The sequence below is a fragment of the Coregonus clupeaformis genome, chromosome 10 (genome assembly GCF_020615455.1).
Source record: "Coregonus clupeaformis isolate EN_2021a chromosome 10, ASM2061545v1, whole genome shotgun sequence".
Taxonomy (NCBI): domain Eukaryota; kingdom Metazoa; phylum Chordata; class Actinopteri; order Salmoniformes; family Salmonidae; genus Coregonus; species Coregonus clupeaformis.
In genome coordinates, this window is record NC_059201.1 from 13,002,688 (window position 1) to 13,018,156 (window position 15,469).

Sequence of the window (15,469 nt, forward strand, 5' to 3'; positions counted from 1 at the left end):
ACAGCAAACCTTCTTGCCACAGCTCGCATTGATGTGCCATCCTGGATGAGCTGCACTACCTGAGCCACTTGTGTGGGTTGTAGACTCCGTCTCATGCTACCACTAGAGTGAAAGCACCGCCAGCATTCAAAAGTGACCAAAACATCAGCCAGGAAGCATAGGAACTGAGAAGTGGTCTGTGGTCACCACCTGCAGAACCACTTCTTTATTGGGGGTGTCTTGCTAATTGCCTATAATTTCCACCTGTTGTCTATTCCATTTGCACAACAGCATGTGACATTTATTGTCAATCAGTGTTGCTTCCTAAGTGGACAGTTTGATTTCACAGAAGTGTGATTGACTTGGAGTTACATTGTGTTGTTTAAGTGTTCCCTTTTATTTTTTTGAGCAGTGTAACAAAAGCTCAACTTACCAAGTTATGTAAGTAAGTATTTGGGTGCTGTAGCCCTTCCGAGACTTGATGACCGAAACACATCCATTGTGATTGCTGATAATAAATCGAAGTAATCATTTATTTGTAAGTGCTGGCTGATTGAAGTATACCTTCACCTTGTTATTCCCTGATAGAAGATGAGCTCTCAGCCCTTCCCTGGTCTGGCCTTTGAGACAGACTACATGGTCCGGATCGTTCCTTTCCCCACCTTCATGAATGACAGCTTCTTCCCCCCATCCTTCCTGCGTACCAACTGTAAGTGGAACACTCCTCGAACTGCAGGCCCTAGTTGTAGACCATAAACAGAGTTTAATCACTACAAGCAACTGTAAGTGGAATCAGACAGGAGTGCCAGGGGTTTTACCTGGCCACATAACCTGACTGAGGAAAATCTTCAGGCCCTCGTTTTGTAGGCCAGGAAAAACTCCTAGCCCTGGTGATGATCTTGTGAATTGGTAGAGTAGAGTAACTGTAGTGTAACTGTTGCTGCAGACTCCCGTTGTAATTGGTTGTTTTTGTTGTGTGTTTTGTTCTCAGCCTGTGAAGTGCTTCTGGGACACGACAACCTCGTCTGCAAACCATGTGAGTCCCCATTGTACATCTACTTGCTCTTATACCTGTGTAATGCTGTAATCATGCTATTAACACATTAACAACATAGTATTAACATATGTTACATAGTAAATAGCCTACTAATGTCTTTATAATTGCATAGTAATGGAGTTGAGCGTAAGGCATTGTGATTAATTGTAATGAAACAGACATTCCTCTATTTTCTCATATACATGGGTTAACCTTTCTCTCTGTCTGGCGGTTGTGATCAGTCTGGAAGCCCAAGACCCTCAACATCTATCAGCGGGGCGCCAACCTCCATGTTGTCTTTGACCACGCCCCCTCCACCTTCGGCTTCACCGTCTACTACCTGTACTACAAACTACGACAGGAGGGACCCTTCAGGCTCAAACGCTGCAAACCGGTAAGGAAGGAAATGATGTTATGAGTAGAGAGCCTCAAGCCTTTTCCTGGTTAGGTCGTGTGGTCAGGAACATCTCAGGGCCTTATAAGGAATGATGAGCTGCATCTTAGCCTGTATTTATCAAGCTTATCAGAGTAGAAATGCTGATGATCTAGGATTAGTTTTGCCTGATGCCTGCCCTAGATCAAAATGAACTAAATAATATGGACAGGGAGGACCTGGTCCTAGATCAGCACTCCTACTCTGAAACTCTTTATGAATACTGCTCCTAATGTGTTTCCCAGACACTGAGGAGGATGTAGTATGGTTACGGTAAGTAGACGTGTCTGCTGCCTTGGCCTCTTCTACCAGGCCTCTGCCAGCTGGGCCTCTTTCTCTCTGACAACCTATGGCCTCCTGGGAGACATCCATGGACTTATCATACTTTCCTCTCTCTCTCTCTCTCTCTCTCTCTCTCTCTCTCTCTCTCTGTCTCTCTCTCTCGTTCTCTTTCTTTCGCTCTCTTTCTCTCTCTCTCTGTCTCTCTCTCTGTCTCTCTCTTGCTCCCTCTCTCTCTCTCTCTCTCTCTCTCTCTCTCTCTCTCTGTCTCGCTCTCAATTCAAGCTGCTTTATTGGCATGAAAAACTTTGTGTCAATATTGCCAAAGCAACAATGTATACAATAATACAATTATAAACAATAACAAATAATAATATAAGATCGTAGTAAATCATAATCAAAATTAAATACAAAAATAATAACAATAAAATGGTAACAGTCAATACTAGAAATGTAATAAATATAAAAATATAAATATGGAAAATTAAACTATAACTAAATAACGGTCATCTTCACCATTACATCAGTATTACAACTACCATCATCATTACTACCACTACTACCACCACCATCTTTAAACTGCCATCATTACCATTACCACCCATACCACTACTATTTGGAATGATAAACAACAATAATAATGGTAATAACAATAATAGCAATAACAATAATAATAATAAGTACGTTACTATTTATTATGCAGATGTTATTATTCAGTGTCCCTCAGGCTATGGCAGGCAAATACATATTTGGCTGCAAGAGGAGCCATTGCTCCTTCGCCCATGAGTATTTTTAGTTTTTCCTCTGGGTTTAATAAGTTAAAATTTGGAATAAATGTAGTCATTTCTGTGAATAATGAATCTCTTTGTGAGGAATATTTATCACAGTAAAGGAGAAAGTGCATCTCTGTTTCTAACTCCCCTATCGTGCAGTGACCACATACAGTGGGGAAAAAAAGTATTTAGTCAGCCACCAATTGTGCAAGTTCTCCCACTTAAAAAGATGAGAGAGGCCTGTAATTTTCATCATAGGTACACGTCAACTATGACAGACAAAATGAGAAAAGAATTTCCAGAAAATCACATTGTAGGATTTTTTATGAATTTATTTGCAAATTATGGTGGAAAATAAGTATTTGGTCAATAACAAAAGTTTCTCAATACTTTGTTATATACCCTTTGTTGGCAATGACACAGGTCAAACGTTTTCTGTAAGTCTTCACAAGGTTTTCACACACTGTTGCTGGTATTTTGGCCCATTCCTCCATGCAGATCTCCTCTAGAGCAGTGATGTTTTGGGGCTGTCGCTGGGCAACACAGAATTTCAACTCCCTCCAAAGATTTTCTATGGGGTTGAGATCTGGAGACTGGCTAGGCCACTCCAGGACCTTGAAATGCTTCTTACGAAGCCACTCCTTCGTTGCCGGGCGGTGTGTTTGGGATCATTGTCATGCTGAAAGACCCAGCCATGTTTCATCTTCAATGCCCTTGCTGATGGAAGGAGGTTTTCACTCAAAATCTCACGATACATGGCCCCATTAATTCTTTCCTTTACACGGATCAGTCGTCCTGGTCCCTTTGCAGAAAAACAGCCCCAAAGCATGATGTTTCCACCCCCATGCTTCACAGTAGGTATGGTGTTCTTTGGATGCAACTCAGCATTCTTTGTCCTCCAAACACGACGAGTTGAGTTTTTACCAAAAAGTTCTATTTTGGTTTCATCTGACCATATGACATTCTCCCAATCCTCTTCTGGATCATCCAAATGCACTCTAGCAAACTTCTGACGGGCCTGGACATGTACTGGCACTGCAGGATTTGGGTCCCTGGCGGCGTAGTGTGTTACTGATGGTAGGCTTTGTTACTTTGGTCCCAGCTCTCTGCAGGTCATTCACTAGGTCCCCCCGTGTGGTTCTGGGATTTTTGCTCACCGTTCTTGTGATCATTTTGACCCCACGGGGTGAGATCTTACGTGGAGCCCCAGATCGAGGGAGATTATCAGTGGTCTTGTATGTCTTCCATTTCCTAATAATTGCTCCCACAGTTGATTTCTTCAAACCAAGCTGCTTACCTATTGCAGATTCAGTCTTCCCAGCCTGGTGCAGGTCTACAATTTTGTTTCTGGTGTCCTTTGACAGCTCTTTGGTCTTGGCCATAGTGGAGTTTGGAGTGTGACTGTTTGAGGTTGTGGACAGGTGTCTTTTATACTGATAACAAGTTCAAACAGGTGCCATTAATACAGGTGACGAGTGGAGGACAGAGGAGCCTCTTAAAGAAGAAGTTACAGGTCTGTGAGAGCCAGAAATCGTGGTTGTTTGTAGGTGACCAAATACTTATTTTCCACCATAATTTGCAAATAAATTTATAAAAAATCCTACAATGTGATTTTCTTGATTTTTTTCCCCTCAATTTGTCTGTCATAGTTGACGTGTACCTATGATGAAAATTACAGGCCTCTCTCATCTTTTTAAGTGGGAGAACTTGCACAATTGGTGGCTGACTAAATACTTTTTTTCCCCACTGTATACACTCCTCTTTGGGTAGCCATGTCTTTTTATGTCTGCCTGTTTCTATTGCCAATTGATGGTCACTCAGCCTGTACTTGGTAAGGATCTGTCTCTGCTTCGTATCTCTGACAGAGTAGAGATAATCAGCCAATTCAAATTCTCTGTTTAGGGTCAGATAGCAATTTAGTCGGCTTTGGGATTTTGTTTCGTTTTTCCAATGTTGTAAATATGAGTCCTTTGATTGGTTTATGATTTTGTTCATTGGAATTATTTATTTTGAAGCAGTGCTGGTGTCAGCTTGGTTGGTTAGGTCCAACACCAGCTGACTGAGAGGGCTCGTTTCTGGGCTCAGCTCTTGGGTTTGAAGTCCTTTAAATTGCAGACTTGAATTTGGACTTGAATTTAGATGTAGCCAAAAAAATTAATGATATTTTCTGTATTTTCATTACTACTGGAAAGCGGCCCAATTCTGCCCTACATGCATTAGTTGGTGTATTTCTCTGGACTTGTAGAATTTTCCGACAGAATTCTGCATGTAGGGCTTCAATTGGATGTTTGTCCCACATTTTAAAGTCCAGTTTATTGAGTGGCCCCCAAACCTCACTTCCGTAAAGAGCTATTGGTAGGATTACACTGTCAAATATTTTGGTCCAAATTCTAATTGGGATGTTGATTTTGAATAATTTCATTTTTATTGCATACAATGCTCTGCAGGCTTTTTCTTTGAGTGCATTCACTGCCATATTAAAGTTTCTCGATGCAGATATGGTCAGACCAAGTTATGTGTAATTTTTAGGGTGTTCAATTATGGTGTTGTTCAGGGTGAATTTATATTTGTGTTTCTGACATGATTTTAGTTTTTTTGAAATGTACTGCCAGGGCCCAATTATGGCAATATTGCTCTAGAATGTTAAGGTTCTGTTGAAGACCTTCTTTGGTTGGTGATAGAAGTACCAAGTCATCAGCATATAGCAGGTATTTTACCTCTGTGTCAAATAGTGTGAGTCCTGGGGCTGGAGAATGGTCCAACATGTCTGCTAATTCATTGATATAAATGTTGAAAAGATTTAGACTCAAACTTCAGCCTTGTCTCACACCTCAACGTTGTGAAAATAATTATGTTCATTGGTTTTAGATTTTTATTGCACACTTGTTTTCTGTGTACATACATTTTATTAAGTCATACACCTTACCACCAAGTCCACTTTGGAGAATTTTGTAGAATAGCCCTTCGTGCCAAATAGAATCAAATGCTTTTTTAAAGTCAATAAAGCAAGCAAAGATTCTGCCCTCTTTTTTTTGGTGGACGTATTTATTAATTAGTGTGTGTAAGGTGTATGTATTGTCAGTAGTGCGATGGTTAGGGAGAAAGCCAATTTGACATTTACTTATTACATTTTTTTCTTGAAGAAAGGTTTGAATTCTTGAATTCAAAATGCTACAGAAAACCTTTCCCAAGATGCTGTTTACGCAAATTCCCCTGTAATTATTGGGGTCTGATTTGTCTCCACTTTTGTGGATAGGGGAGATGAGCCTCTGGTTCCAGACATCAGGAAAGCAGCCAGAAGTTAGTACCATATTTTTTTGAGCAGTGTATATATACACAAAAAAATAAAGGGAACTCTAAAATAACACATCCTAGATCTGAATGAATGAAATAATCTTATTAAATACTTTTTTCTTTACATAGTTGAATGTGCCGACAACAAAATCACACAAAAATTATCAATGGAAATCAAATTTATCAACCCATGGAGGTCTGGATTTGGAGTCACCCTCAAAATTAAAGTGGAAAACCACACTACAGGCTGATCCAACTTTGATGTAATGTCCTTAAAACAAGTCAAAATGAGGCTCAGTAGTGTGTGTGGCTTCCACGTGCCTGTATGACCTCACTATGACGCCTGGGCATGCTCCTGATGAGGTGGCGGAGGGTCTCCTGAGGGATCTCCTCCCAGACCTGGACTAAAGCATCCGCCAACTCCTGGACAGTCTGTGGTGCAACGTGGCGTTGGTGGATGGAGCGAGACATGATGTCCCAGATGTGTTCAATTGGATTCAGGTCTGGGGAACGGGAGGGCCAGTCCATAGCATCAATGCCTTCCTCTTGCAGGAACTGCTGACACACTCCAGCCACATGAGGTCTAGCATTGTCTTGCATTAGGAGGAACCCAGGGCCAACCGCACCAGCATATGGTCTCACAAGGGGTCTGAGAATCTCATCTCGGTACCTAATGGCAGTCAGGCTACCTCTGGCGAGCACATGGAGGGCTGTGCGGCCCCCCAAAGAAATGCCACCCCACACCATGACTGACCCACCGCCAAACCGGTCATGCTGGAGGATGTTGCAGGCAGCAGAACGTTCTCCACGGCGTCTCCAGACTCTCTCACGTCTGTCACATGTGCTCAGTGTGAACCTGCTTTCATCTGTGAAGAGCACAGGGCGCCAGTGGCGAATTTGCCAATCTTGGTGTTCTCTGGCAAATGCCAAACGTCCTGCACGGTGTTGGGCTGTAAGCACAACCCCCACCTGTGGACGTTGGGCCCTCATACCACCCTCATGGAGTCTGTTTCTGATCGTTTGAGCAGACACATGCACATTTGTGGCCTGCTGGAGGTCATTTTGCAGGGCTCTGGCAGTGCTCCTCCTGCTCCTCCTTGCACAAAGGCGGAGGTAGCAGTCCTGCTGCTGGGTTGTTGCCCTCCTACGGCCTCCTCCACGTCTCCTGATGTACTGGCCTGTCTCCTGGTAGCGCCTCCATGCTCTGGACACTACGCTGACAGACACAGCAAACCTTCTTGCCACAGCTCGCATTGATGTGCCATCCTGGATGAGCTGCACTACCTGAGCCACTTGTGTGGGTTGTAGACTCCATCTCATGCTACCACTAGAGTGAAAGCACCGCCAGCATTCAAAAGTGACCAAAACATCAGCCAGGAAGCATAGGAACTGAGAAGTGGTCTGTGGTCACCACCTGCAGAACCACTTCTTTATTGGGGGTGTCTTGCTAATTGCCTATAATTTCCACCTGTTGTCTATTCCATTTGCACAACAGCATGTGACATTTATTGTCAATCAGTGTTGCTTCCTAAGTGGACAGTTTGATTTCACATTAGTGTGATTGACTTGGAGTTACATTGTGTTGTTTAAGTGTTCCCTTTATTTTTTTGAGCAGTGTATATATATACAGTGGGGAGAACAACATAATTAGTTAAATAAAGTCCACCTCTGTGCAATCTAAGTGTCACATGATCTGTCACATGATCTCAGTATATACAGTGGGGAGAACAAGTATTTAATACACTGCCGATTTTGCAGGTTTTCCTACTTACAAAGCATGTAGAGGTCTGTAATTTTTATCATAGGTACACTTCAACTGTGAGAGACGGAATCTAAAACAAAAATCCAGAAAATCACATTGTATGATTTTTAAGTAATTAATTTGCATTTTATTGCATGACATAAGTATTTGATACATCAGAAAAGCAGAACTTAATATTTGGTACAGAAACCTTTGTTTGCAATTACAGAGATCATACGTTTCCTGTAGGTCTTGACCAGGTTTGCACACACTGCAGCAGGGATTTTGGCCCACTCCTCCATACAGACCTTCTCCAGATCCTTCAGGTTTCGGGGCTGTCGCTGGGCAATACGGACTTTCAGCTCCCTCTATTGGGTTCAGGTCTGGAGACTGGCTAGGCCACTCCAGGACCTTGAGATGCTTCTTACGGAGCCACTCCTTAGTTGCCCTGGCTGTGTCTTTCGGGTCATTGTCATGTTGGAAGACCCAGCCACGACCCATCTCCAATGCTCTTACTGAGGGAAGGAGGTTGCTGGCCAAGATCTCGCGATACATGGCCCCATCCATCCTCCCCTCAATACGGTTTAGTCGTCCTGTCCCCTTTGCAGAAAAGCATCCCCAAAGAATGATGTTTCCACCTCTATGCTTCACGGTTGGGATGGTGTTCTTGGGGTTGTACTCATCCTTCTTCTTCCTCCAAACACGGCGAGTGGAGTTTAGACCAAAAAGCTCTATTTTTGTCTCATCAGACCACATGACCTTCTCCCATTCCTCCTCTGGATCATCCAGATGGTCATTGGAAAACTTCAGATGGGCCTGGACATGCGCTGGCTTGAGCAGGGGGGACCTTGCGTGCGCTGCAGGATTTTAATCCATGACGGCGTAGTGTGTTACTAATGGTTTTCTTTGAGACTGTGGTCCCAGCTCTCTTCAGGCCATTGACCAGGTCCTACCGTGTAGTTCTGGGCTGATCCCTCACCTTCCTCATGATCATTGATGCCCCACGAGGTGAGATCTTGCTTGGAGCCCCAGACCGAGGGTGATTGAGCGTCATCTTGAACTTCTTCCATTTTCTAATAATTGCGTCAACAGTTGTTGCCTTCTCACCAAGCTGCTTGCCTATTGTCCTGTAGCCCATCCAAGCCTTGTGCAGGTCTACAATTTTATCCCTGATGTCCTTACACAGCTCTCTGGTATTGGCCATTGTGGAGAGGTTGGAGTCTGTTTGATTGAGTGTGTGGACAGGTGTCTTTTATACAGGTAACGAGTTTAAACAGGTGCAGTTAATACAGGTAATGAGTGGAGAACAGGAGGGCTTCTTAAAGAAAAACTAACAGGTCTGTGAGAGCCGGAATTCTTACTGGTTGGTAGGTGATCAAATACTTATGTCATGCAATAAAATGTAAATTAATTACTTAAAAATCATACAATGTGATTTTCTGGATTTTTGTTTTAGATTCTATCTCTCACAGTTGAAGTGTACCTATGATAAAAATTACAGACCTCTACATGCTTTGTAAGTAGGAAAACCTGCAAAATCGGCAGTGTATCAAATACTTGTTCTCCCCACTGTATATATACAGTGAGGGAAAAAAGTATTCGATCCCCTGCTGATTTTGTACGTTTGCTCACTGACAAAGACATGATCAGTCTATAATTTTAATGGTAGGTTTATTTGAACAGTGAGAGACAGAATAACAACAAAAAAATCCAGAAAAACGCATGTCAAAAATGTTATAAATGTATTTGCATTTTAATGAGGAAAATAAGTATTTGACCCCTCTGCAAAACCTGACTTAGTACTTGGTGGAAAAACCCTTGTTGGCAATCACAGAGGTCAGACGTTTCTTGTAGTTGGCCACCAGGTTTGCACACATCTCAGGAGGGATTTTGTCCCACTCCTCTTTGCAGATCTTCTCCAAGTCATTAAGGTTTCGAGGCTGACGTTTGGCAACTCGAACCTTCAGCTCCCTCCACAGATTTTCTATGGGATTAAGGTCTGGAGACTGGCTAGGCCACTCCAGGACCTTAATGTGCTTCTTCTTGAGCCACTCCTTTGTTGCCTTGGCCGTGTGTTTTGGGTCATTGTCATGCTGGAATACCCATCCACTACCCATTTTCAATGCCCTGGCTGAGGGAAGGAGGTTCTCACCCAAGATTTGACGGTACATGGCGCCGTCCATCGTCCCTTTGATGCGGAGAAGTTGTCCTGTCCCCTTAGCAGAAAAACACCCCCAAAGCATAATGTTTCCACCTCCATGTTTGACGGTGGGGATGGTGTTCTTGGGGTCATAGGCAGCATTCCTCCTCCTCCAAACACAGCGAGTTCATTCAGATGTTCATTGGCAAACTTCAGATGGGCCTGTATATGTGCTTTCTTGAGCAGGGGGACCTTGCGGGCGCTGCAGGATTTCAGTCCTTCATGGCGTAGTGTGTTACCAATTGTTTTCTTGGTGACTATGGTCCCAGCTGCCTTGAGATCATTGACAAGAACCTCCCGTGTCGTTCTGGGCTGATTCCTCACCGTTCTCATGATCATTGCAACTCCACGAGGTGAGATCTTGCATGGAGCCCCAGGCCGAGGGAGATTGACAGTTATTTTGTGTTTCTTCCATTTGCGAATAATCGCACCAACTGTTGTCACCTTCTCACCAAGCTGCTTGGCGATGGTCTTGTAGCCCATTCCAGCCTTGTGTAGGTCTACAATCTTGTCCCTGACATCCTTGGAGAGCTCTTTGGTCATGGCCATGGTGGAGAGTTTGGAATCTGATTGATTGATTGCTTCTGTGGACAGGTGTCTTTTATACAGGTAACAAGCTGAGATTAGGAGCACTCCCTTTAAGAGTGTGCTCCTAATCTCAGCTCGTTACCTGTATAAAAGACACCTGGGAGCCAGAAATCTTTCTGATTGAGAGGGGGTCAAATACTTATTTCCCTCATTAAAATGCAAATAAATGTATAACGTTTTTGACATGCGTTTTTCTGGATTTTGTTGTTGTTATTCTGTCTCTCACTGTTCAAATAAACCTACCATTAAAATTATAGACTGATCATTTCTTTGTCAGTGGGCAAATGTACAAAATCAGCAGGGGATCAAATACTTTTTTCCCTCACTGTATACATACATACATACATATACACATATATATATATATATATACACATACAAACATACATATATATATATATATATACATACATACATACATATACACATATACACATACATATATATATATTATTAAAATACCAGTGCCAATAAAATAAAGGATAGTTGTAAACAAATTAATAAGAATGGCCCAAAAAATAAGTACATTGCAGTGTGTGTGTGTGTGTGTGTGTGCGCGCGCATGCGTGTGCATGTGCGCGTTTGCGTGAATTAAAGGGTCTGTCTAGCCCAGTAGTCTGCATATTAGATGCAGTAGTTGGCGCACCTCCTCTATCTCTGATTGTTCTAGGTATTTTTTGCCAGAGGTTACCTCAGCATATGTAGGCTGATGATCTGAATGATACATGGTGTGGACTGCATCATGTGGTGTACTTCTCTGAAGGACTGTGTTCTGCCCAACCCTGGAGTAGTGGTCAGTGATGGGCCAGGTCTAGTAGAACTGTGTTGTGATGGTCCAGTAGAACTGTGTTGTGATGGGCCGGGTCTAGTAGAGCTGTGTTGTGATGGGCCGGGTCTGGTAGAGCTGTGTTGTGATGGGCCAGGTCCAGTAGAACTATGTTGTGATGGGCCTGGTCTAGTAGAGCTGTGTTGTGATGGGCCTGGTCTAGTAGAGCTGTGTTGTGATGGGCCGGGTCTAGTAGAGCTGTGTTGTGATGGGCCGGGTCTAGTAGAACTGTGTTGTGATGGGCCTGGTCTAGTAGAGCTGTGTTGTGATGGGCCGGGTCTAGTAGAACTGTGTTGTGATGGGCCTGTTCTAGTAGAACTGTGTTGTGATGGGCCGGGTCTAGTAGAGCTGTGTTGTGATGGGCCGGGTCTAGTAGAACTGTGTTGTGATGGGCCGGGTCTAGTAGAACTGTGTTGTGATGGGCCGGGTCTAGTAGAGCTGTGTTGTGATGGGCCTGGTCTAGTAGAGCTGTGTTGTGATGGGCCGGGTCTAGTAGAACTGTGTTGTGATGGGCCGGGTCTAGTAGAACTGTGTTGTGATGGGCCGGGTCTAGTAGAGCTGTGTTGTGATGGGCCGGGTCTAGTAGAGCTGTGTTGTGATGCGCCGGGTCTAGTAGAACTGTGTTGTGATGGGCCGGGTCTAGTAGAACTGTGTTGTGATGGGCCTGGTCTAGTAGAGCTGTGTTGTGATGGGCCGGGTCTGGTCGTGCTGTCCTGAGGCGGGTCTGGTCTGGTAAATCTGTGCTGTGTTAGGCCTGGTCTAGTAGAGCTGTGCTGTAATAAGCCGTGTCTGGCTCTTCTCTCCTGGGGATGGTGGGGGTACTGTTGTTTCAGAAGGTGGGGCGGGGGGGGGGGGGGGGGCTCTGTTGCTGGGGTGATGGGTGTGTGGTTCCCTGCCAAGTGTTGCATCCTTTAGGTCCTTGGCAAAGGTTCTGATACTGTCCTGATCAAGATGTACATTATCGTATAAATGTTCACATGTCAGAGTGGGGTGGTGAGCCGTTTTGACGTTGAGCAGTGAGGCACAGTCCACAGTGATCTGTTGATTTTATTTTTTCAATCAACTTTCCTGGGAAGTATTTTCTTGGTAGGAGGGTGGACACAACTATATTGGTTGTTGGGAACATAGCCTGTGCCCGTTCTGCCACTCTTCTCACTGCCCCAGATACATTTTCACCTTTGGCATGAAGGTCGTTTGTGCCAGTGTGGATGATGATGTTGTCGGGGGTGTCAATCCTGGTCTGACTGAGTAGCTGCATTGCACTGTCAGTTGTGGGACACCAGAACTTATACACCTGGTGTCTAGGGAATAATCTTTCCTGGACTAAGAACTTCCCATTTGAATCAATAAGGAATGCAGTTGTGGGTGACTGTCTGGGTGGAGCAGACTGGGAGGCTGGTTGGCTGACCTGGGCTGGAGCAGACTGGGTGGCTGGTTGGCTGACCTGGGCTGGAGCAGACTGGGTGGCTGGTTGGCTGACCTGGGCTGGAGCAGACTGGGTGGCTGGTTGGCTGACCTGGGCTGGAGCAGACTGAGAGGCTGGTAGGTTGACCTGGGCTGGAGCAGACTGAGAGGCTGGTAGGTTGACCTGGGCTGGAGCAGACTGAGAGGCTGGTAGGTTGACCTGGGCTGGAGTACACTGTGCTGTAGCAGACTGGGAGGCAGGTAGGCTGACCTGGGCTAGAGCAGACTGGGACGCTGGTTGGCTGATCTGGGCTGGAGCAGACTGGTAGGCGGGTGCAGTGTCATCAGGCTGTGTGGTGGAGGCCATGCTGGTCTCAGGTTCTGCTTGTGTTGTACCAGGCTGGTGGACATGTTCTCTAGATGCAGAGGACATATTGACTAGCTGCTGGTTGAGGGTGTCAATGTACCTCTCTCTTTGTTCTAGCTCCTTTCTTGTTGTGCTCAGATGGTCTCTGAGGTCATCATTTGTCTGACTCAGTTTGTCCATTCTGCTTTCTAATTTAGCAATAGATGCTCTGCTCTCCTCCCTGAACTGTTTCATCTCTTCTTTTCGTTTCTGGACAGTGTCCTCCTCTTGAAGCTTGTTCTCTCTGAGTTCTATGACCTCTGCTTCGACGAGAGAGAGGGTGTTGTGGAAACGTTGCATAGCAGGTGTTCTTGGTGTTGTAGGCATGTCCTTGGCTTTGTCTGCTGCAGGTGAGGTAGGTAGAGGGACAATGAGGGCTTCTTGCTGGGTCACAGAGACCGTTGGGGCCTGCTTTTCTCCATCTCACTCCTTGACTTTTTCTTCAGTTTCTGCTTTTAGGGTAGCAAACATATTCTCAAAACCCTGGAGGCTTGAATCATTGCCTTGTATCAATACAGTTCCATTATTATATAAGTTTACTGTTTGATACGTGTTGCTCTGGTCAGCTTCTTCAAAAATGCTGATCTGACATCCTTGGCTGATGCCTCTCTTTTTTGAGAAAGGGAAATTGTTGCAAGTAACCCTTTTCCATATGTGCCCTCGTTTGGTATTAAATATTACATTTGCTCTTGTTTTGCAACTGGTAAGATCTGGAAACAGGCATTCATGGTTCTGTCCCATCATCAAACCTTTGGAACTTTTCTTAGCTTTCTCCGTCTGGATGTCTGGTGGGTAAACAATTTCCATAGCAACGCTGTACACAATGTTGCAATAGAAGCGTTGTTTCTTGTATTATTCTCTCTTGTGTCTTTTAGAGGACTGTTTTACTTTGATGTCCTTTGTCTTCTGTCCTTATTTTGTCTTATTTTGTCTTTCTTTTCTTCTGTTAACTAGATATTATTTGTTAGCTAGCTAGCTTCTTCCAGGAGAGTCCCTAGCAACTGTTTAGCAACTGGTAAACAATTCAGCTAGCTAAGATAACTGTACAATTTTATGAAAAATTGTTACTTTTTCAAAAGCCTTTCTTCTTTGTTTGTTGCTTGTTTTGTCTCTTATTCAGTCTTGCAGTTTTCTTTAGTTTTTTTCCGATGTACTTCACTCTAAAAACCATATCAAATTTCAATATTTGTAGGAGCTCATCTTTTCAGCAGCTGCTCCTCTATTTGGAATTTTGGGAGATCTGTCTCTGTCTCTCTCTCTCTCTCTCTCTCTCTCTCTCTCTCTCTCTCTCTCTCTCTCTCTCTCTCTCTCTGTCTCTGTCTCTCTCTGTCTCTCTCTCTGTCTCTGTCTCTTTCTCTGTCTCTGTCTCTCTGTCTCTGTCTCTCTCGCTCTCTCTCTGTTTCTCTCGCTCTCTGTCTCTCTCTGTCTCTCTTTCTGTCTCTGTCTTTCTGTCTCTGTCTCTCTCTGTCTCTGTCTCTCTCTGTCTCTGTCTCTCTCTCTCTCTGTCTCTCTGTCTCTCGCTCTCTCTCTCTGTTTCTCTCGCTCTCTCTCTCTCTCTGTTTCTCTCGCTCTCTGTCTCTCTCTGTCTCTCTCAGGGCCTTATAAGCAATGATGAGCTGCATCTTAGCCTGTATTTATCAAGCTTATCAGAGTAGAAATGCTGATGATCTAGGATTAGTTTTGCCTGATGCCTGCCCTAGATCAAAATGAACTAAATAATATGGACAGGGAGGACCTGGTCCTAGATCAGCACTCCTACTCTGAAACTCTTTATGAATACTGCTCCTAATGTGTTTCCCAGACACTGAGGAGGATGTAGTATGGTTACGGTAAGTAGACGTGTCTGCTGCCTTGGCCTTGGCCTCTTCTACCAGGCCTCTGCCAGCTGGGCCTCTTTCTCTCTGACAACCTATGGCCTCCTGGGAGACATCCATGGACTTATCATACTTTCCTCTCGCGCTCTTTCTCTCGCTCTCTCTGTCTCTCTCATTCTCTGTCTGTCTCTCGCTCTCTCTCTCACTCTCTCTGTCTCTCTCTGTCTCTTTCTCAATTCAATTCAATGTAAGGGCTTTATTGGCATGGGAAACGTATGTTAACATTGCCAAAGCAAGTGAAGTAGATAGTAAACAAAAGTGAAATAAACAATAAATATTAACAGTAAACATTACACTCAGAAGTTTCAAAAGAATAAGGACATTTCAAATGTCATATTATGTATATATACAGTGTTGTAACAATGTGCAAAGAGTTAAAGTACAAATGGGAAAATAAATCAACATAAATATGGGTTGTATTTACAATGGTGTTTGTTCTTCACTGGTTGCCCTTTTCTTGTGGCAACAGGTCACAAATCTTGCAGCTGTGATGGCACACTGTGGTTTTTCACCCAGTAGATAAGGGAGTTTATCAAAATTGGGTTTGTTTTCTAATTCTTTGTGGATCGCTGTAATATGAGGGAAATATGTGTCTCTAATATGGTCATACATTTGGCAGGAGGTTAGGAAGTGCAG

At 44.0% G+C, this 15,469-nt stretch overlaps 1 protein-coding gene across 1 annotated transcript in view; it reads left to right on the forward strand.

Moving 5' to 3' along the window:
- Positions 1 to 15,469, forward strand: part of il17rd (interleukin 17 receptor D) — a 76,508-nt gene that overhangs the window by 51,759 nt on the left and 9,280 nt on the right. The window contains exons 5-7 of the mRNA XM_041887306.1: positions 568 to 688; positions 971 to 1,015; positions 1,258 to 1,409. Coding sequence (XP_041743240.1) covers positions 568 to 688; positions 971 to 1,015; positions 1,258 to 1,409 — 318 coding nt within the window. The remainder of the gene's footprint in view (positions 1 to 567; positions 689 to 970; positions 1,016 to 1,257; positions 1,410 to 15,469) is intronic.